The 24,450-nt window shown below is 42.8% G+C and overlaps 1 protein-coding gene across 2 annotated transcripts in view; it reads left to right on the forward strand.

The window, feature by feature from the left end:
- The window catches only part of LOC110531531 (A disintegrin and metalloproteinase with thrombospondin motifs 14), a 153,750-nt gene that overhangs the window by 73,363 nt on the left and 55,937 nt on the right, over positions 1–24,450 (forward strand). The window contains exons 5-6 of one of the 2 annotated variants that reach the window (XM_090228786.1): positions 12,571–12,654; positions 16,066–16,222. In XM_090228786.1, coding sequence (XP_090084912.1) covers positions 12,571–12,654; positions 16,066–16,222 — 241 coding nt within the window. The remainder of the gene's footprint in view (positions 1–12,570; positions 12,655–16,065; positions 16,223–24,450) is intronic. The other variant, XM_090228789.1, reaches the window with a different exon arrangement.

The raw sequence follows: 24,450 nt of genomic DNA on the forward strand, positions 1-24,450 counted from the left end.
CCATGCTAGGAGCCTGCAGGGCCTGCGAGGTGCCTGCCTGGACCAAGCCATGCTAGGAGCCTGCAGAGCCTGCGAGGTGCCTGCCTGGACCAAGCCATGCTAGGAGCCTGCAGAGCCTACCAGGAACAAGCCATGCTAGGAGCCTGCAGAGCCTGCAAGGTGTACACCAGGAACAAGCCATGCTAGGAGCCTGCAGAGCCTGTGAGGTGCCTGTCTGAACCAAGCCATGCTAGGAGCCTGTGAGGTGCCTGTCTGGACCAAGCCATGATAGGAGCCTGCAGAGCCTGTGAGGTGCCTGCCTGGAACAAGGCATGCTAGGAGCCTGTGAAGTGCCTGCCTGAGCACAATGGCTGTGTTGTTAGAGAAAACCCACAAGGGTTTTGTCCATGTTGATGTTATGCTGTACACAAGACAGGCAGGTAGGGAGAGATATACAGTACCATTCAAAAGTTTGGACACCTACTCATTCAAGTGTTTTTCTTTATTTTTACTATTTTCTATATTTTAGAATAATAGTGAAGACATCAAAACTATGAAATAACACATGGAATCATGTAGTAACCAAAAAAGTGTTAAACAAATCAAAATCTATTTCAGATTTGAAATTCTTCAAAGTAGCCACCCTTTACCTTGATGACAGCTTCGCATAATCTTGGCATTCTCTCAACCAGCTTCACCTGGAATGCTTTTCCAACAGTCTTGAAGGAGTTCCCACATATGCTGATCACTTGCTGGCTGATTTTCCTTCACTCTGCGGCCCAACTCATCCCAAACCGTCTCAATTGGGTTGAAGTTGGGTGTTTGTGGAGGCCAGGTCATCTGATGCAGCACTCCATCACTCTCCTTCTTGGTCAAGTAGCCCGTACACAGCCTGGAGGTGTTGGGTCATTGAAAAACAAATGATAGTCCCACTAAGTGCAAACCAGATGGGATGGCGTATCGCTGCAGAATGCTGTGGTAGCCATGCTGGTTAAGTGTGCCTTAAATTCTAAATAAATAATCACTGACAGTGTCACCTGCAAAGCTCCCCGACACATCACACCTCCTCCTCCATGCTTCACGGTGGGAACAACACATGCGGAGATCATCCATTCACCTTATCTGCGTCTCACAAAGACACGTCGGTTGGAACCAAAAATCTAGAATTTGGACTCATCATATATTTTCATGTGTTTAACACTTTTTTGGTTACTACATGATTCCGTATGTGTTATTTCATAGTTTTGATGTGTTCACTATTATTCTACAATGTAGAAAATAGTAAAAAATAAAGATAAACCTTTAAATGAGTAGGTGTTCTTAATCTTTTGACTGGCACGGTATGTCCCTTCAGCTATCTTACAGCTGCTGTGCTCATTGCTGTGAGCCAGCTGGACAGAAACAATCCAATTCTGAATTAGGCTCTGTGTGTAGTGAGCTCAGCTGAGCAGAGGCAGAGCAGCCATTGGCTGCTTGGGGATGCATTCCAAATGGAACCCTATTTGACCTATTAGCTTTATAATGCAGTACTTTTGACCAATTGACCCTGGTGAAAAGTAGTACACTATATAGGGAATAGGGTGTCACTTGGTTTGGTAACTCCCTCACTAGTAAAGTTTTTTTGTTATATAAATCAAATAAAAAAGACTGGATAGGTTTAAAGACTGTATGCAGGAGATTTAAACTGCATCAGTAGTATGTATATTCAGTAGGTACTACAGTATTCTGACGTTTATTGAAACCACATTGAATAACATTTATGATGTTTAGAGTATGTTCCACTATGGCTGGAAAAGGCTGTGGCTATTTCTGACGTTTGTCCTCATTGTTCAACAGCTGCTCAGTTTAACGTCCAGCATCAACCCGACATTTATACAGGTCAGCATTCAACTCAGTATGGAGATCTGAGGACATTACATCACACAACGTCCAGGGGAATCTGGGGTCATCTGCCTTTACTTTACTTAAAAACTGTTTCATTAAATAGCTGATTTACTGTTCTGGAAGTGAATGAATAAAGGCTATTTGGTTGATGTGTAGCCTAGTCTACGTTCCTTTGCTATGTAAATGTTGGATCGTTGCCAAGTTCCAGTCTTGCGTCAGTTACACAGTCGTTTATATGTTTGTACTGTGGTGTTTTAAACAGTGTGTGCTGTCCTGCCTATTGACATTTAGCTTATCATTTATCTAGTGTGTTAGACATCTCTTCCCCTCTTAATTCAGCGATATGTGTTCACAGATAGAAGGCTGATAGATGGGTGATGTGTCCTTGGGGAGAGGGTGAACATCACGTCTTGTTTTGGAGAACTTGGCGTAGACTGTCCCCCAGCTGGGTTTATTTACATCCACGTCATAGTTACAGAGAGACCAGCAAAACAAAAATGCTTCCTTATTTCGGTTCTGTAATTTGTAAGGAGCATCACCGTACTTAGTGACCTGAGAGGCGGCATGTGCAGCGCCCGCCTTTATCACTGTGACTGTTGTGTTTATGACTTACTGGGATAATGACATCATCGACAGGCAGGCCATCCCAGGGCCTTCCTCGGCTGTGTTTAAAGCATCACTCGAAAACAAAGTGCATCAGCTCAGACCTCCAGTATTCTGGTAAACAGGAGAGAGACTGTCACTAAAACAAAGTGCATCAGCTCAGACCTCCAGTATTTTGGTAAACAGGAGAGAGACTGTCACTAAAACAACATGCATCAGCTCAGACCTCCAGTATTCTGGTAAACAGGAGAGAGACTGTCACTAAAACAACGTGTATCAGCTCAGACCTCCAGTATTCTGGTAAACAGGAGAGAGACGGTCACTAAAACAACGTGCATCAGCTCAGACCTCCAGTATTCTGGTAAACAGGAGAGAGACTGTCACTAAAACAACATGCATCAGCTCAGACCTCCAGTATTCTGGTAAACAGGAGAGAGACTGTCACTAAAACAACGTGTATCAGCTCAGACCTCCAGTATTCTGGTAAACAGGAGAGAGACGGTCACTAAAACAACGTGCATCAGCTCAGACCTCCAGTATTCTGGTAAACAGGAGAGAGACTGTCACTAAAACAACGTGCATCAGCTCAGACCTCCAGTATTTTGGTAAACAGGAGAGAGACTGTCACTAAAACAACATGCATCAGCTCAGACCTCCAGTATTCTGGTAAACAGGAGAGAGACTGTCACTAAAACAACGTGTATCAGCTCAGACCTCCAGTATTCTGGTAAACAGGAGAGAGACGGTCACTAAAACAAAGTGCATCAGCTCAGACCTCCAGTATTCTGGTAAACAGGAGAGAGACTGTCACTAAAACAACGTGCATCAGCTCAGACCTCCAGTATTCTGGTAAACAGGAGAGAGACTGTCACTAAAACAACGTGCATCAGCTCAGACCTCCAGTATTCTGGTAAACAGGAGAGAGACGGTCACTAAAACAAAGTGCATCAGCTCAGACCTCCAGTATTCTGGTAAACAGGAGAGAGACTGTCACTAAAACAAATAAATCAATATGGCCGACCTTCGCTCTGCTGGGAGGAGACCATTTGACCTAACTCACCATGGTCTAGTGCTGTTGAGATATATCTGGTCAAGTGTTGTTGAGATATATCTGGTCTAGTGTTGTTGAGATATATTTGGTCTAGTGTTGTTGAGACATATCTGGTCTAGTGTTGTTGAGACATATCTGGTCTAATGTTGTTGAGACATATCTGGTCAAGTGTTGTTGAGACATATCTGGTCTAGTGTTGTTGAGACATATCTGGTCTAGTGTTGTTGAGACATATCTGGTCTAGTGTTGTTGAGACATATCTGGTCTAATGTTGTTGAGATATATCTGGTCTAGTGTTGTTGAGATATATCTGGTCTAGTGTTGTTGAAACCTTTCTGATCTAGTGTTGTTGAAACCTTTCTGGTCTAGTGTTGTTGAGATATATCTGGTCTAGTGTTGTTGAGACATATCTGGTCTAGTGTTGTTGAGACATATCTGGTCTAGTGTTGTTGAGACATATCTGGTCTAGTGTTGTTGAGCTATATCTGGTCTAGTGTTGTTGAGATATATCTGGTCTAGTGTTGTTGAGATATATCTGGTCTAGTGTTGTTGAGATATATCTGGTCTAGTGTTGTTGAGACATATCTGGTCTAGTGTTGTTGAGATATATCTGGTCTAGTGGTGTTGAGACATATCTGGTCTAGTGTTGATGAGACATATCTGGTCTAGTGGTGTTGAGACATATCTGGTCTAGTGGTGTTGAGATATATCTGGTCTAGTGTTGTTGAGATATATCTGGTCTAGTGTTGTTGAGACACATCTGGTCTAGTGTTGTTGAGATATATCTGGTCTAGTGGTGTTGAGATATATCTGGTCTAGTGTTGTTGAGATATATCTGGTCTAGTGTTGATGAGACATATCTGGTCTAGTGTTGTTGAGATATATGGTCTAGTGTTGTTGAGACACATCTGGTCTAGTGTTGTTGAGATATATCTGGTCTAGTGGTGTTGAGACATATCTGGTCTAGTGTTGATGAGACATATCTGGTCTAGTGTTGTTGAGACATATCTGGTCTAGTGTTGTTGAGATATATCTGGTCTAGTGTTGTTGAGACATATCTGGTCTCGTGTTGTTGAAACCTTTCTGGTCTAGTGTTGATGAGACATATCTGGTCTAGTGTTGTTGAGACATATCTGGTCTAGGGTCTGGTGTTGTTGAGACATATCTGGTCTAGTGTTGTTGAGACATATCTGGTCTAGTGTTGTTGAGACATATCTGGTCTAGTGTTGATGAGATATATCTGGTCTAGTGTTGTTGAGACATATCTGGTCTAGTGTTGTTGAGATATATCTGGTCTAGTGTTGTTGAGACATATCTGGTCTAGTGTTGTTGAGATATATCTGGTCTAGTGTTGTTGAGACATATCTGGTCTAGTGTTGTTGAGATATATCTGGTCTAGTGTTGTTGAGATATATCTGGTCTAGTGTTGTTGAGACATATCTGGGCTAGTGTTGTTGAGATATATCTGGTCTAGTGTTGTTGAGATATATCTGGTCTAGTGGTGTTGAGACATATCTGGTCTAGTGTTGTTGAGACACATCTGGTCTAGTGTTGTTGAGATATATCTGGGCTAGTGTTGTTGAGACATATCTGGGCTAGTGTTGTTGAGATATATCTGGTCTAGTGTTGTTGAGATATATCTGTTCTAGTGTTGTTGAGACATATCTGGGCTAGTGTTGTTGAGATATATCTGGTCTAGTGTTGTTGAGATATATCTGGTCTAGTGTTGTTGAGATATATCTGGTCTAGTGTTGTTGAGATATATCTGGTCTAGTGTTGTTGAGACACATCTGGTCTAGTGGTGTTGAGATATATCTGGTCTAGTGTTGATGAGACATATCTGGTCTAGTGGTGTTGAGATATATCTGGTCTAGTGGTGTTGAGACATATCTGGTCTAGTGTTGTTGAGATATATCTGGTCTAGTGTTGTTGAGACATATCTGGTCTAGTGTTGTTGAGATATATCTGGTCTAGTGTTGTTGAGATATATCTGGTCTAGTGTTGTTGAGATATATCTGGTCTAGTGTTGTTGAGATATATCTGGTCTAGTGGTGTTGAGACTTATCTGGTCTAGTGTTGTTGAGATATACAGTGCCTTGCGAAAGTATTCGGCCCCCTTGAACTTTGCGACCTTTTGCCACATTTCAGGCTTCAAACATAAAGATATAAAACTGTATTTTTTGTGAAGAATCAACAACAAGTGGGACACAATCATGAAGTGGAACGACATTTATTGGATATTTCAAACTTTTTTAACAAATCAAAAACTGAAAAATTGGGCGTGCAAAATTATTCAGCCCCCTTAAGTTAATACTTTGTAGCGCCACCTTTTGCTGCGATTACAGCTGTAAGTCGCTTGGGGTATGTCTCTATCAGTTTTGCACATCGAGAGACTGACATTTTTTCCCATTCCTCCTTGCAAAACAGCTCGAGCTCAGTGAGGTTGGATGGAGATTATTTGTGAACAGCAGTTTTCAGTTCTTTCCACAGATTCTCGATTGGATTCAGGTCTGGACTTTGACTTGGCCATTCTAACACCTGGATATGTTTATTTTTGAACCTTTCCATTGTAGATTTAGCTTTATGTTTTTTGATCATTGTCTTGTTGGAAGACAAATCTCCGTCCCAGTCTCAGGTCTTTTGCAGACTCCATCAGGTTTTCTTCCAGAATGGTCCTGTATTTGGCTCCATCCATCTTCCCATCAATTTTAACCATCTTCCCTGTCCCTGCTGAAGAAAAGCAGGCCCAAACCATGATGCTGCCACCACCATGTTTGACAGTGGGGATGGTGTGTTCAGGGTGATGAGCTGTGTTGCTTTTACGCCAAACATAACGTTTTGCATTGTTGCCAAAAAGTTCAATTTTGGTTTCATCTGACCAGAGCACCTTCTTCCACATGTTTGGTGTGTCTCCCAGGTGGCTTGTGGCAAACTTTAAACAACACTTTTTATGGATATCTTTAAGAAATGTCTTTCTTCTTGCCACTCTTCCATAAAGGCCAGATTTGTGCAATATACGACTGATTGTTGTCCTATGGATAGAGTCTCCCACCTCAGCTGTAGATATCTGCAGTGCATCCAGAGTGATCATGGGCCTCTTGGCTGCATCTCTGATCAGTCTTCTCCTTGTATGAGCTGAAAGTTTAGAGGGACGGCCAGGTCTTGGTAGATTTGCAGTGGTCTGATACTCCTTCCATTTCAATATTATCGCTTGCACAGTGCTCCTTGGGATGTTTAAAGCTTGGGAAATCTTTTTGTATCCAAATCCGGCTTTAAACTTCTTCACAGCAGTATCTCGGACCTGCCTGGTGTGTTCCTTGTTCTTCATGATGCTCTCTGCGCTTTTAACGGACCTCTGAGACTATCACAGTGCAGGTGCATTTATACGGAGACTTGATTACACACAGGTGGATTGTATTTATCATCATTAGTCACTTAGGTCAACATTGGATCATTCAGAGATCCTCACTGAACTTCTGGAGAGAGTTTGCTGCACTGAAAGTAAAGGGGCTGAATAATTTTGCACGCCCAATTTTTCAGTTTTTGATTTGTTAAAAAAGTTTAAAATATCCAATAAATGTCGTTCCACTTCATGATTGTGTCCCACTTGTTGTTGATGCTTCACAAAAAAATACAGTTTTATATCTTTATGTTTGAAGCCTGAAATGTGGCAAAAGGTCGCAAAGTTCAAGGGGGCCGAATACTTTCGCAAGGCACTGTATCTGGTCTAGTGTTGTTGAGACATATCTGGTCTAGTGTTGTTGAGACATATCTGGTCTGGTGTTGTTGAGATATATCTGGTCTGGTGTTGTTGAGACATATCTGGTCTAGTGATGTTGAGACATATCTGGTCTAGTGTTGTTGAGACATATCTGGTCTAGTGTTGTTGAGACATATCTGGGCTAGTGTTGTTGAGACATATCTGGTCTAGTGTTGTTGAGATATATCTGGTCTAGTGTTGTTGAGACATATCTGGTCTAGTGTTGTTGAGATATATCTGGTCTAGTGTTGTTGAGACACATCTGGTCTAGTGTTGTTGAGATATATCTGGTCTAGTGTTGTTGAGATATATCTGGTCTAGTGTTGTTGAGATATATCTGGTCTAGTGGTGTTGAGATATATCTGGTCTAGTGTTGTTGAGACATATCTGGTCTAGTGTTGTTGAGACATATCTGGTCTAGTGTTGTTGAGATATATCTGGTCTAGTGTTGTTGAGATATATCTGGTCTAGTGTTGTTGAGACATATCTGGTCTAGTGTTGTTGAGACATATCTGGTCTAGTGTTGTTGAGATATATCTGGTCTAGTGTTGTTTAGACATATCTGGTCTAGTGTTGTTGAGATATATCTGGTCTAGTGTTGTTGAGATATATCTGGTCTAGTGTTGTTGAGACATATCTGGTCTAGTGTTGTTGAGACATATCTGGTCTAGTGTTGTTGAGACACATCTGGTCTGTCTCATCGCTGCAACTCCACAACGGGCTCAGGAGAGGCAAAGGTCAAATCATGCGTCCTCCGAAACATGACCCCCCCAAAGTCACGTTTCTTAACCTCTTGGTGCTAGGGGGCAGTATTTTCATTTTTGGAAAAAAACGTTCCCGTTTTAAACGGGATATTTTGTCAGGAAAATATGTTAGAATATGCATATAATTGACATCTTTGGATAGAAAACAGTCTAACGTTTCCAAAACTGTAAAGATATTGTCTGTGAGTATAACAGAACTTGCAGACGAAAGCCTGAGAAAAATCCAATCCGGAAGTGCACCAGGTTTTGAAAGCGCTGCGTTCCAATGACTCCCTATTCAGCTGTGAATGTACCATCAACGAGCTTACGCTTTCTACGTATTCCCCAAGGTGTCTACAGCATTGTGATGTAGTTTTACGCATTTATGTTGAAGAATAGCCGTAGGCTATTAACCCAGAAGCCAGCTACAACATTCAACTGATGACCGAGGTCAGCCTGCAAGGAGGTCAGCGCCACTGACCGAGGTCAGCGCCACAAGGAGTCGCTAGAGCACGATGAGCTAAGTAAAGCCCCCCCGGGCCAAACCATCCCCTAACTATGACAACACTGGGCTTATTGGGCGCCGCCCTATGGGTCTCCCGGTCACAGCCGATTGTGACACAGCCTGGGTTTGATCCCAGACTGTAGTGACGCTGCAACTCTGCGATGCAGTACCTAGGGAAGGCTGCACCACTCGGGAGGCCCAACGGCAGCCTATTTCATCCATACATTTTAGTTTAAGACACACTTGAAGAAAAAGTAAAGCATCGAGACATATTCACAAAAACTGTCTAGTAACCGCAGCCAGTACATCAAGTTCATGTTTGGGCAGACATAAAAAGTTCAAAACAAACCAACCATAGAAGACTGATTGTGTTGTATAGGTTACACATATGTTTTCATAGCATATATATTTTCTAGGACAACAGGTTAAAGAGTCACCTGTGAGAAGAAAAAAAAATAATTAGAAAGGTTGTTTTTCTGACGTGTAACTCAATGAACCCTGTGTCTCCTGGTCCCTACTGGTCTCCAGTCAGCTGACTCGGCATGTTGATAATCAGGATCCATAACCAAGCGGGGACTGTTCCTGTTCTAAGACTTCTATAGGTAGCTATGGAAACAGAAGCAAGATTCCAAATCCCTTCTTTTCCTCAAACCCGCATTCAGCAAACCACAAATGGAAGCTGTTGATTGACTCTATAGGACCCTAGAGGGAGTGTTGACACGTAGTGGATGGTTTGATGAGGATAAAACATGCTCGGATGGAAATGTTACTCAGTCTGCGTCACAAATGGCTCCGTATTTCGTAGTGAACTATGTTTGACCAGAGCCTTATGGGTAGTAAACCTGGGGGGGAGGGGGGAAGTCAACTTAAAATGGTCTGTTTGCTCAACTTGTCTCATAAGTTCATTAAACTATAAATTATTATTTGGGCATCTTAACTAAAAAAAACAAGCACAGTGCTTTTAACATACAATGTTTTCAATGTATATATTTGACACACATTGACATAGTGCATGTTCATTTATATAAAAGTCCTCACCTGGGATTTGAACTCACAACCTCTTGGTTTACATCATTCCAATCTTCCTGCTAAACCACCATGTCTGTCTGTTATCAGTTAATCTGACTATGCTCTCGTCATTGATTTACTTATTTCAGCAATTGAAGGGTTTTCTGTGTTGTTGTCTAATGTTGGTGGGGAATATTACTCTGTTCTAATGTTACTCCTCAATCACTATAACGAATAAAATAGTTGTTCTGGAGAGGTACTTTTAATTAACAGAGGTGAGATTTTAGAAGTGAAAAGTCTAGCAATACAGGTGGAAATCAGTCATTGACACAGACATGGTGGAGACGCAGGAAGATTTTAAATGCTCTGAACCAGGAGATTGTGAGTTCAAATCCCAGAGAAGAACATGTTGAATTACAATTACTGTATAAATGAACAGAGACCGTGTCAAATATGTCAGTTGAATACAGTGTATATTAAAAGCACAGTTTGTGTGTCTAACTAGTTCCAGTGACTTTAAACAAAAATTAAGTTAAGATGCGCAAATAATCATTTCTTGTTGAATGAACATAAGAGACGAGTTGAATAAACACGTCATTTTATGTTCAGTGAATTTCGGCCTGCGTTATTCTCCAGTTGGACCTACAGTACATCTGGCTCAACTCTATTTGTTTTTAGTTCAGGTAACACTTAGACCGAAAACTTGAGTCAACTTAAAAACGCCGTGGAACCAGTTAGTTAATAATAATTAGTTGAAACCACTTACAGATTGGAATTTCCATGTTGGTTTGCAGCTCCTCCATTAAGTCTCCACACATTCCATCGTTATGGGACCGTGTTGCAGTCATCATAGCATTTCTAGGTCAGACTAGCTCAGCCGTTGCATAATTGCAGTGGTTTCATTTGGACGCGTGCCAGTGTTTTAACAAGATATCGCACATGATTGCCTGTTGAATCACAACTCATAAGAATAGAGGCAGAACGACTCCACATGGTCCCATGGCCAGGAAGGCCCAGCACCAGCATGACAAGCACTCACTGTGGACAGCAGCATCCCATTACCAGCCGCCCACTGTGGAAAGCAGCATCCCATTACCAGCCACCCACTGTGGATAGCAGCATCCCATTACCAGCCACCCACTGTGGACAGCAGCATCCCATTACCAGCCACCCACTGTGGATAGCAGCATCCCATTACCACCCACCCACTGTGGATAGCAGCATCCTATTACCAGCCACCCATTCCATGTATGCAAAACCAAACCATCAGAGAGCAGACACACACACACACACACACACACACATTCTCTCTGTAGAGGGGATTGCTTCCACTCTTGTGCTGTCGAGTGGAAGCACATTGGTGTGAACTATTGAGCCAAGTGGATCAGTGTTCAGTGGGAGTGTTTGTCCTGTCAGGTTCTATGTCAGATTATTACAGGTTATTGTTCAGTGGGAGTGTTTGTCCTGTCAGGTTCTATGTCAGATTATTACAGGTTATTGTTCAGTGGGAGTGTTTGTCCTGTCAGGTTCTATGTCAGATTATTACAGGTTATTGTTCAGTGGGAGTGTTTGTCCTGTCAGGTTCTATGTCAGATTATTACAGGTTATTGTTCAGTGGGAGTGTTTGTCCTGTCAGGTTCTATGTCAGATTATTACAGGTTATTGTTCAGTGGGAGTGTTTGTCCTGTCAGGTTCTATGTCAGATTATTACAGGTTATTGTTCAGTGGGAGTGTTTGTCCTGTCAGGTTCTATGTCAGATTATTACAGGTTATTGTTCAGGAGGAGTGTTTGTCCTGTCAGGTTCTATGTCAGATTATTACAGGTTATTGTTCAGCAGGAGTGTTTGTCCTGTCGGGTTCTATGTCAGATTATTACAGGTTATTGTTCAGTAGGAGTGTTTGTTCTGTCAGGTTCTATGTCAGATTATTACAGGTTATTGTTCAGCAGAAGTGTTTGTCCTGTCAAGTTCTATGTCAGATTATTACAGGTTATTGTTCAGTGGGAGTGTTTGTCCTGTCAGGTTCTATGTCAGATTATTACAGGTTATTGTTCAGCGGGAGTGTTTGTCCTGTCAGGTTCTATGTCAGATTATTACAGGTTATTGTTCAGTAGGAGTGTTTTGTCCTTCTGCCTTATCCTTCTGGAGGGTCAGTCCTGGCTGGCTGCCTTATCCTTCTGGAGGGTCAGTCCTGGCTGGCTGCATTATCCTTCTGGAGGGTCAGTCCTGGCTGGCTGCCTTATCCTTCTGGAGGGGCAGTCCTGGCTGGCTGCCTTATCCTTCTGGAGGGGCAGTCCTGGCTGGCTGGCTGCCTTATCCTTCTGGAGGGGCAGTCCTGGCTGGCTGCCTTATCCTTCTGGAGGGGCAGTCCTGGCTGGCTGCCTTATCCTTCTGGAGGGGCAGTCCTGGCTGGCTGGCTGCCTTATCCTTCTGGAGGGACGGCCCCGGTTGGCTGGCTGCCTTATCCTTCTGGAAGGCCGGCCCTGGCTGGCTGGCTGGCTGGCTGCCTTATCCTTCTGAAAGGCCGGTCCTGGCTGGCTGGCTGCCTTATCCTTCTGAAAGCTAAACAAACGACCAGCTGTGTTTTTGCCAGATGTGACGTGCTGTGTACTCTTTGATGTGCGCCTGTGTACTATGAGCTATCATCAAATCGCGTATTAAGGAACACACTATGAGAGGATGAATCTAGCATCAGAAGCATTCTCATATGGGTTTGCGTCCCAAATGGAACCCGATTCCCTATATAGTGTACTACTTTTGACCAGGGCACATGATTGTTACCATTGGCGTGACAATGACCATAAGAGTTGGCAAGACAGCACAAACAGATCTGAGACCAGGCTATAGATTCCTTCACCCCTTAGTGCCTGTGGGTTGGAGCAAATCATGCACCACATTCCTAAGGTCTGTCCAATCTACCAACTCAGCGGAGGGCCTACTCACCCTCAACTCAGCAGGACCCGAAGCAATGGCTTGGCTAAAGGAATTCACTAAATAAATAAATTGATGTTGTTTATCTCTCTGGCTGCTTCCCTTAGGTTGATGAGATCTACCACGATGAGTCCTTGGGAACCAACATCAACATCGTCCTCGTCCGCATGATCATGGTCGGGTACAGACAGGTAAGACTTCTCATCTTCCTGATCACGGTCAGGTACAGACAGGTAAAGACTTCTCATCTTCCTGATCACCGTCAGGTACAGACAGGTAAGACTTCTCATCTTCCTGATCACGGTCAGGTACAGACAGGTAAGAGTTTACATTACACCCATCGCTCGCTCTGTCTCTCTCGTCTCCTTCTCTCTGTCTCTCTCGTCTCCTTCTCTTTGTCTCTCTCGCTCTCTCTTTCTCTCTCTCTCCAGGGGTGATAATGGGTGGCCATTGGAAATCAACTAATTGTGTCACAAATAGTGTTGAAATTGGCTTAAACGGACTCCCGGGTGGCGCAGTGGTTAAGGGTGCTGTACTGCAGCGCCAGCTGTGCCATCAGAGTCCCTGGGTTCGCGCCCAGGCTCTGTCGTAACCGGCCGCGACCGGGAGGTCCGTGGGGCGACGCACAATTGGCCTAGCGTCGTCCGGGTTAGGGAGGGCTTGGTCGGTAGGGGTGTCCTTGTCTCATCGCGCACCAGCGACTCCTGTGGCGGGCTGGGCGCAGTGTGCGCTAACCAAGGTGGCCAGGTGCACGGTGTTTCCTCCGACGCATTGGTGCGGCTGGCTTCCGGGTTGGATGCGCGCTGTGTTAAGAATCAGTGCGGCTTGGTTGGGTTGTGTATCGGAGGACGCATGACTTTCAACCTTCGTCTCTCCTGAGCCCGTACGGGAGTTGTGGCGATGAGACAAGATACCACGAAATTGGGGAGAAAAAGGGGTAAAAAAAAAAGAAAAAAATTAAAAAGAAAAGAGAAATTGCCTTAAACTAGGATGCCTTGTATTGAATAACTGTTTCAACTGTTCATTTGTATTTGCCCTAATTTATTCAAATCAATCAATTTCAAATGATCCATCTTGATCCATATATCCATCCATCTTGAGCCATCCAGACTCACAGCAAACATCTCCAATCCAAAATTAAATCTAGAATCGGCTTCCTATTTCGCAACAAAGCATCCTTCACTCATGCTGCCAAACATACCCTTGTAAAACTGAAAATCCTGCCGATCCTTGACTTCGGCGATGTCATTTACAAAATAGCCTCTACTCAGCAAATTAGATGTAGTCTTTCACAGTGCCATCCGTTTTGTCACCAAAGCCCCTTATACCACCCACCACTACGACCTGTATGCACCAAATGACTCCAGGTTATCCATAGGTCTTTGCTAGGTAAAACAAACTGCCTTTTCTCAGCTCACTGGTCACCATAGCAGCATCCACACGTAGCACGCGCTCCAGCAGGTATATTTCACTGGTCATCCCCAAAGCCAACACTTCCTTTGGCCGCCTTTCCTTCCAGTTCTTTGCTGCCAATGACTGGAACGAATTGCAAAAATCACTGAAACTGGAGTCTTATATCTCCCTTACTAACTTTAAGCAAAAGCTGTCAGAGCAGTTTACTGAGCATTGCACCTGTACACAGCCCATCTGTAAATAGCACACCCAACTACCTCATCCCTATATATATATATATTTTTTTTTTTGTTGCTCATTTGCACCCTAGTATCTCTATTTGCACATTCATCTTCTGCACATCTATCACTCCAGTGTTTAATTTTGCTAAATTGTAATTATTTTGCCACTATGGGCTATTTATTGCCTTTACCTCCCTAATCTTACTACATTTGCACACACTGTATATATATATTTTTCTATTGTGTTATTGAATGTACGTTTGTTTGTCCCATTTATCCCATGTGTAACTGTGTCGCACTGCTTTGCTTTATCTTGGCCAGGTCGCAGTTGTAAATGAGAACTTGTTCTCAACTGGCCTACCTGGTTAAATAAAGGTGTTCTCAACTAGCCTACCTGGTTAAATAAAGGTGTTCTCAACTAGCCTACCTGGTTAAATAAAGGTGTTCTCAACTAGCCTACCTGGTTAAATAAAGGTGTTCTCAACTAGCCTACCTGGTTAAATAAAGGTGTTCTCAACTGGCCTACCTGGTTAAATAAAGGTGTTCTCGACTAGCCTACCTGGTTAAATAAAGGTGTTCTCAACTAGCCTACCTGGTTAAATAAAGGTGTTCTCAACTAGCCTACCTGGTTAAATAAAGGTGTTCTCGACTAGCCTACCTGGTTAAATAAAGGTGTTCTCAACTAGCCTACCTGGTTAAATAAAGGTGTTCTCGACTAGCCTACCTGGTTAAATACAGGTGTTCTCAACTAGCCTACCTGGTTAAATAAAGGTGTTCTCAACTAGACTACCTGGTTAAATAAAGGTGTTCTCAACTAGCCTACCTGGTTAAATAAAGGTGTTCTCAACTAGCCTACCTGGTTAAATAAAGGTGTTCTCAACTGGCCTACCTGGTTAAATAAAGGTGTTCTCGACTAGCCTACCTGGTTAAATAAAGGTGTTCTCAACTAGCCTACCTGGTTAAATAAAGGTGTTCTCAACTAGCCTACCTGGTTAAATAAAGGTGTTCTCGACTAGCCTACCTGGTTAAATAAAGGTGTTCTCAACTAGTCTACCTGGTTAAATAAAGGTGTTCTCGACTAGCCTACCTGGTTAAATACAGGTGTTCTCAACTAGCCTACCTGGTTAAATAAAGGTGTTCTCAACTAGCCTACCTGGTTAAATAAAGGTGTTCTCGGCTAGCCTACCTGGTTAAATAAAGGTGTTCTCGACTAGCCCACCTGGTTAAATAAAGGTGTTCTCAACTAGCCTACCTGGTTAAATAAAGGTGTTCTCAACTAGCCTACCTGGTTAAATAAAGGTGTTCTCAACTAGCCTACCTGGTTAAATAAAGGTGTTCTCAACTAGCCTCCCTGGTTAAATAAAGGTTAAATAAAAAATATAAATATATTCTCCTCAAGTACAAGAACACTCTCCAGGCTGATGCTGTAAAACAATAAAAATGCCTCCCAAATGGTACTCTTTTCAATATAGTGTACTACCTTTCCCTATATAGTGTACTACCTTTCCCTATATAGTGTACTACCTTTCCCTATATAGTGTACTACTTTTGACCAGGGATGGTAGTACACCCTAGGTACAGTATGTTCTCAATAACTAATAATAACATTATGTTTTAGTCATTGAGCAGAGACTCTTATCCAGGGCAACTAAAAATCAGTGCTTTCAACTCAAGTAGCTAAAACAAGCATGCTGATCCCGATCATTGCAGGTATAACCATTTTGAAGTAGTCATCTATGTGCTGAATGAGCGCTAGTAAGATTAATAATGATGTTTAAGCACTGTGAGACGATCCTATTCAGCAGTTGTGGTAGGATGTTAGCCTGAGGGCCTGCTGTTTGGGGTATCAACTCCTTGTCGCTCATTGGCTTAACTAGGACAGCGATGGAGTTGGCAAGAGCACAAACAGATCTGGGATCAGGCTCGTAGATTGTTTCTGAAATGAGAACGGTATTCTTCTTTCCTCAGTCCATCAGCCTGATCGAGCGTGGGAACCCGTCCCGTAGCCTGGAGCAGGTGTGTCGCTGGGCCAACACGCAGCAGCGCCGGGACCCCGATCATGCTGAGTACCATGACCATGCCATCTTCCTCACAAGGCAAGATTTTGGTCCCGCAGGTATGCAAGGTACTGTATTTCTCTCGATCGAAGGCCTGTGCAGACTGATACGACAGATATCTCCTTCCATTCACAAGGGTTGGCTCCTTTCAAGGCTAGCTCAGGTAAGGTCTCTGGAAACTTGACAGAGTTGGGGTCCGTTTCAATTCCAAGTCCATTCCGGAAGTAAACTTAAATTCCAATTCCGGAATTTTTTTCTCCCTTATTGCTTTTCAATTGGAATTGGATTGTCAGTTTACTTCCGGAACTCTTTGAATAGTGATGGACTGGACCTCAACCATGCTGGGATCTCACAGGGAAGCAGGCAGCTGCTGCTGTGGTCCAGAAATGAATTCCATCCCAAGTGGCACCCTATTCCCTATACAGTGCACTACTTGTGACCAGAACCCAATGGGCCCTGAGCCAAAAGTAGTGCGTAAAGGAAACAGGGAGCCATTTTGTGATGCTGACATGGTCCTGAGCATGTCTACCTACATCTGCCAGTGGTGACCTCACATAACACTGAGTACATCATTGAGTATTTTCCAAGCCTTTGCTGACTGACTGGGCATTGGTGCCAACCTATGTTTCCAAAAATACCATCAGATCTACAAAATTATGGTTTCTGGCATGTAGGGAAAAAAACATGAAAATGCTCAGAAATGGTTTGATTTTTCCTTTTCCCAGTATTTATAGTTTCCAGGTAGTCTGTAAGTAACTTATAATTTAAACATAAATACGAAATGTCCTCTCTGTGTTGTTTTACATAACGCAACTCATCTTAAGATCATCTCTACTTACATCATCACGGTTTGAATCAATGTGTACTGAAGTACTCCCACTCGTGTCTATTTGTAAGACAAGTGAATGAAGATAGACATGTTGACTTTAATACACTTTAATAGACTTGAAATCGTTTAAAGACAAAGAATGGAGGTACTACAGCAACTGTGTCCTCTCTCTGAGTGACCTCTAGAGGGACCTCTTCAAGTTCAACGTTAAAAGTGTTTTGAAAATTATCTCGAAGGTATATTACTTAGTATTCGTTATAAAATGTACACATCCGCATTTACATGACAGTATATATTTTGGAACAAGATCTGTCCAGTTGTTTTCTGCGTCACAACACGACCACAAGCACAACACAATTTCTTGAGACTTTTTTGTTCACTGCAACGCAAGGCGTTGAGAAACAAACATCTTGCTCTACCTTCTTCTGAAGGTCACTGTCACATATTGACTTTGGTTTGGTTTAAACTTTGGTTTAACTTTAAAGCACGTGTCATGTTTAAACAGAGAGTCAGAAACTATCTGGTTTTCTGCTTCTCGTACTTCAAACGTTGCCGTAGCAGCCAGCGTTGTTATGACCATAACAGGTCCGTCTCTAAGGCACCGTGGGATGGGTTGGGACTGGCCTCTTCAACTATGGCCATAACAGGCCCGTCTCTAAGGCACCGTGGGGTGGGTTGGGACTGGCCTCTTCAACTATGGCCATAACAGGCCCGTCTCTAAGGCACCGTGGGATGGGTTGGGAATGGCCTCTTCAACTATGGCCATAACAGGTCCGTCTCTAAGGCACCGTGGGGTGGGTTGGGACTGGCCTCTTCAACTATGGCCATAACAGGCCCGTCTCTAAGGCACCGTGGGATGGGTTGGGAATGGCCTCTTCAACTATGGCCATAACAGGTCCGTCTCTAAGGCACCGTGGGATGGGTTGGGACTGGCCTCTTCAACTATGGCCATAACAGGCCCGTCTCTAAGGCACCGTGGGATGGGTTGGGACTGGCCTCTTCAACTATGGCCATAACAGGCCCGTCTCTAAGGCACCGTGGGATGGGTTGGGACTGGCCTCTTCAACTATGGCCATAACAGGCCCGTCTCTAAGGCACCGTGGGATGGGTTGGGACTGGCCTCTTCAACTATGGCCATAACAGGCCCGTCTCTAAGGCACCGTGGGATGGGTTGGGACTGGCCTCTTCAACTATGGCCATAACAGGTCCGTCTCTAAGGCACCGTGGGATGGGTTGGGACTGGCCTCTTCAACTATGGCCATAACAGGCCCGTCTCTAAGGCACCGTGGGATGGGTTGGGACTGGCCTCTTCAACTAGGGAACAACCTTCCAGGCTTAGGGGTAAACATCACACTCTGTTGCCAGAGTTTTCTGATGACTTGGAGGATTTTACACCCAAATACAGACCGCGGGACCTTAGAGGAAACTCCTGTTTATAACGAATCAGCAAAAATAAAAACCTGGAAACGGTCCAGAATCTATATAACGCTTTATTTTAAACTTTAATATCTTAAATCTTAACATCTCAATGCAATTCTGATGAGATTAATGAGGGATGAAAACAGTAAACTAAATCTGAAGATTTTGTTATTGAATGTATGTGATTGTCACTGTAGCAGTAACCACTGACAGGTATGTTGAATGTATGTGATTGTCACTGTAGCAGTAACCACTGACAGGTATGTTGAATGTATGTGATTGTCCTCTCACTGTAGCAGTAACCACTGACAGGTATGTTGAATGTATGTGATTGTCACTGTAGCAGTAACCACTGACAGGTATGTTGAATGTATGTGATTGTCCTCTCACTGTAGCAGTAACTACTGACAGGTATGTTGAATGTATGTGATTGTCCTCTCACTGTAGCAGTAACTACTGACAGGTATGTTGAATGTATGTGATTGTCCTCTCACTGTAGCAGTAACCACTGACAGGTATGTTGAATGTATGTGATTGTCCTCTCACTGTAGCAGTAACTACTGACAGGTATGTTGAATGTATGTGATTGTCACTGTAGCAGTAACTACTGACAGGTATGTTGAATGTATGTGATTGTCACTGTAGCAGTAACTACTGACAGGTATGTTGAATGTATGTGATTGTCCTCTCACTGTAGCAGTAACTACTGACAGGTATGTTGAATGTATGTGATTGTCACTGTAGCAGTAACTACTGACAGGTATGTTGAATGTATGTGATTGTCACTGTAGCAGTAACTACTGACAGGTATGTTGAATGTATGTGATTGTCACTGTAGCAGGAACCACTGACAGGTATGTTGAATGTATGTGATTGTCACTGTAGCAGTAACCACTGACAGGTATGTTGAATGTATGTGATTGTCACTGTAGCAGTAACTACTGACAGGTATGTTGAATGTATGTGATTGTCACTGTAGCAGTAACTACTGACAGGTATGTTGAATGTATGTGATTGTTCTCTCACTGTAGCAGTAACTACTGACAGGTATGTTGAATGTATGTGATTGTCACTGTAGCAGTAACTACTGACAGGTATGTTGAATGTATGTGATTGTTCTCTCACTGTAGCAGTAACTACTGACAGGTATGTTGAATGTATGTGATTGTCACTGTAGCAGTAACCACTGACAGGTATGTTGAATGTATGTGATTGTTCTCTCACTGTAGCAGTAACTACTGACAGGTATGTTGAATGTATGTGATTGTCACTGTAGCAGTAACCACTGACAGGTATGTTGAATGTATGTGATTGTTCTCTCACTGTAGCAGTAACTACTGACAGGTATGTTGAATGTATGTGATTGTCACTGTAGCAGTAACCACTGACAGGTATGTTGAATGTATGTGATTGTCACTGTAGCAGTAACCACTGACAGGTATGTTGAATGTATGTGATTGTCCTCTCACTGTAGCAGTAACCACTGACAGGTATGTTGAATGTATGTGATTGTCACTGTAGCAGTAACTACTGACAGGTATGTTGAATGTATGTGATTGTCCTCTCACTGTAGCAGTAACCACTGACAGGTATGTTGAATGTATGTGATTGTCACTGTAGCAGTAACTACTGACAGGTATGTTGAATGTATGTGATTGTCCTCTCACTGTAGCAGTAACTACTGACAGGTATGTTGAATGTATGTGATTGTCACTGTAGCAGTAACTACTGACAGGTATGTTGAATGTATGTGATTGTCACTGTAGCAGTAACTACTGACAGGTATGTTGAATGTATGTGATTGTCACTGTAGCAGTAACTACTGACAGGTATGTTGAATGTATGTGATTGTTCTCTCACTGTAGCAGTAACTACTGACAGGTATGTTGAATGTATGTGATTGTCACTGTAGCAGTAACCACTGACAGGTATGTTGAATGTATGTGATTGTCACTGTAGCAGTAACCACTGACAGGTATGTTGAATGTATGTGATTGTCCTCTCACTGTAGCAGTAACCACTGACAGGTATGTTGAATGTATGTGATTGTCACTGTAGCAGTAACTACTGACAGGTATGTTGAATGTATGTGATTGTCCTCTCACTGTAGCAGTAACCACTGACAGGTATGTTGAATGTATGTGATTGTCACTGTAGCAGTAACTACTGACAGGTATGTTGAATGTATGTGATTGTCCTCTCACTGTAGCAGTAACCACTGACAGGTATGTTGAATGTATGTGATTGTCACTGTAGCAGTAACCACTGACAGGTATGTTGAATGTATGTGATTGTCACTGTAGCAGTAACCACTGACAGGTATGTTGAATGTATGTGATTGTCACTGTAGCAGTAACTACTGACAGGTATGTTGAATGTATGTGATTGTCACTGTAGCAGTAACTACTGACAGGTATGTTGAATGTATGTGATTGTCACTGTAGCAGTAACCACTGACAGGTATGTTGAATGTATGTGATTGTCCTCTCACTGTAGCAGTAACTACTGACAGGTATGTTGAATGTATGTGATTGTCCTCTCACTGTAGCAGTAACCACTGACAGGTATGTTGAATGTATGTGATTGTCCTCTCACTGTAGCAGTAACTACTGACAGGTATGTTGAATGTATGTGATTGTTCTCTCACTGTAGCAGTAACTACTGACAGGTATGTTGAATGTATGTGATTGTCACTGTAGCAGTAACTACTGACAGGTATGTTGAATGTATGTGATTGTTCTCTCACTGTAGCAGTAACTACTGACAGCTATGTTGAATGTATGTGATTGTCACTGTAGCAGTAACTACTGACAGGTATGTTGAATGTATGTGATTGTCACTGTAGCAGTAACCACTGACAGGTATGTTGAATGTATGTGATTGTCCTCTCACTGTAGCAGTAACTACTGACAGGTATGTTGAATGTATGTGATTGTTCTCTCACTGTAGCAGTAACTACTGACAGGTATGTTGAATGTATGTGATTGTCACTGTAGCAGTAACTACTGACAGGTATGTTGAATGTATGTGATTGTCACTGTAGCAGTAACTACTGACAGGTATGTTGAATGTATGTGATTGTCACTGTAGCAGTAACCACTGACAGGTATGTTGAGTGATTTATCTATAGGATCTGTGTCATTTATGATACTATATACTGTATCTCTCGAGTGGCACAGCGGTCTAAGGCACTGCATCTCAGTGCTTAAGGCGTCACTACAGACTCCCTGGTTCGACTCCAAGGCTGTATCAAAACCGTCCGTGATTGGGCGGGGCACAATTGGCCCAGCGTTGTCCGGGTTTGGCCGGTGTAGGCCGTCATTGTAAATAAGAATTTGTTCTGAACTGACTTGCCTAGTTAAATAAATACAAATATCTGAACTACTGACTCATGTCATCCTCTCATATCATTAATGGAATATATAGGTGTGATTTATACTGAACAAAGATATAAACACAACATGTAAAGTGTTGGACCCATGTTTCATGAGCTGAAATAAAATATCCCAGAAATGTTCCATAGAAACAAAAAAAAGCATTTCTCCATTGACAAGATAATCCATCCACCTGACAGGTGTGGCATATCAAGAAGCTGATGAAACAAGCATGCTCATTACACAGGTGCACCTTGTGCTGGGGACGATAAAAGGCCACTCTATAACACAATGCCATAAATGTAGGAGCGTACAATAGGAATGCTGACTCCATGAATGTCCACCCGAGCTCTTGCCAGAGAACGTAATGTTAATTTCTCTACCATAAGCCGCCTCCAATGTCGTTTTAGAGATTTACGTCCAACCGGCCTCACAACCGCAGCGCACGTGTAACCACGGCAGCCCAAGGACCTCCACATCCGGCTTCTTCACCTGTGGGATCGTCTGAAACCGAAGAATTTCTGCACAAACTGTCAGAAACCGTCTCAGGGAAGCTCAACTGGGTGCTCGTTGTCCTCACCGGGGTCTTCACCTGATTGCAGTGATCAAAAGCTCACCTTTAATGGCCACTGGCACGCTGGAGAAGTGTGCTCTTCATGGATGAATCCCGGTTTCAACTATACAGGGCAGATGGTAGACAGTATGTATGGCATCGTGTGGGCGAGCGGTTTGCTGATGTCAACGTTGTGAACAGAGTGCCCCATGGTTATGGTATAGGCAGGCAGGCATAAGCTACGGACAATGAACACAATTGCATTTTATCAATGGCAATTTGAATGCACAGAGATACCGTGAGGAGATCCTGAGGCCCATTGTCGTGCTATTTATCCGCTATTTATGTTTCATCATGATAATGCACAGCCCCATGTCACAAGTATCTGTACACAATTCCTGGAAGCTGAAAATGTCCCAGTTCTTCCCTGGCCTGCACACTCACCAGACATCTCACCACCCATTGAGCATGTTTGAGATGTTCTGGGTTGACGTGATCCCGTTCTTGCCAATATCCAGCAACTTCTCACAGCCATTGAAGAGGAGCGGGACAACATTCCACAGGCCACAATCAACAGCCTGATCAACTCTATGTGGAGGAGATGTATCTGTATTCCCAGTCATGTGAAATCCATAGGTTAGGGCGGCAGGGTAGTGCTTAGAGTGTTGGACTAGTAACCGGAAGGTTGCAAGTTCAAATCTGTCATTCTACCCCTGAACAGGCAGTTTAACCCACTGTTCCTAGGCCGTCATTGAAAATAAGAATTTGCTCTTAACTGACTTGCCTGGTTAAATAAAGGTACAATGAATTTATTTCAAATGACGGATTTCCTTATATGAGGAAAAGACCCAGTACCCAGTAAAATCTTTGAAATTGTTGCATGTTGTGTTTATATTTTTGTTCAGTGTATAACTATAACTACTGCACCATAGCTACTGTACCATAGCTACTGCACTATAGCTACTGTACCATAGCTACTATAACATAGCTACTGTACCATAGCTACTATAACATAGCTACTGTACCATAGCTACTGCACTATAGCTACTATACCATAGCTACTGTACCATAGCTACTGTACCATAGCTACTATAACATAGCTACTGTACCATAGCTACTATAACATAGCTACTGCACCATAGCTACTGCACTATAGCTACTGTACCATAGCTACTGTACCATAGCTACTATAACATAGCTACTGTACCATAGCTACTATAACATAGCTACTGTACCATAGCTACTGCACTATAGCTACTATACCATAGCTACTGTACCATAGCTACTGTACCATAGCTACTATAACATAGCTACTGTACCATAGCTACTGCACTATAGCTACTGTACCATAGCTACTATAACATAGCTACTGTACCATAGCTACTATAACATAGCTACTGTACCATAGCTACTGCACTATAGCTACTATACCATAGCTACTGTACCATAGCTACTGTACCATAGCTACTATAACATAGCTACTGTACCATAGCTACTATAACATAGCTACTGCACCATAGCTACTGCACTATAGCTACTGTACCATAGCTACTATAACATAGCTACTGCACTATAGCTACTATGCCATAGCTACTGCACCATAGCTACTGTACTATAGCTACTATAACATAGCTACTGTACCATAGCTACTGCACTATAGCTACTATGTCATAGCTACTGCACCATAGCTACTGTACTATAGCTACTATAACATAGCTACTGTACCATAGCTACTGTACCATAGCTACTGTACCATAGCTACTATAACATAGCTACTGTACCATAGCTACTATAACATAGCTACTGCACTATAGCTACTATGCCATAGCTACTGTACCATAGCTACTGTACCATAGCTACTATAACATAGCTACTGTACCATAGCTACTATAACATAGCTACTGCACTATAGCTACTATACCATAGCTACTGTACCATAGCTACTGCACTATAGCTACTATACCATAGCTACTGCACCATAGCTACTGCACTATAGCTACTGTACCATAGCTACTATAACATAGCTACTGTACCATAGTTACTATAACATAGCTACTGCACTATAGCTACTATGCCATAGCTACTGCACCATAGCTACTGTACCATAGCTACTGTACCATA

This window comes from Oncorhynchus mykiss, unplaced genomic scaffold (genome assembly GCF_057628025.1).
Source record: "Oncorhynchus mykiss isolate SJ-2025 unplaced genomic scaffold, ASM5762802v1 scaffold101, whole genome shotgun sequence".
Taxonomy (NCBI): Eukaryota; Metazoa; Chordata; class Actinopteri; order Salmoniformes; family Salmonidae; genus Oncorhynchus; species Oncorhynchus mykiss.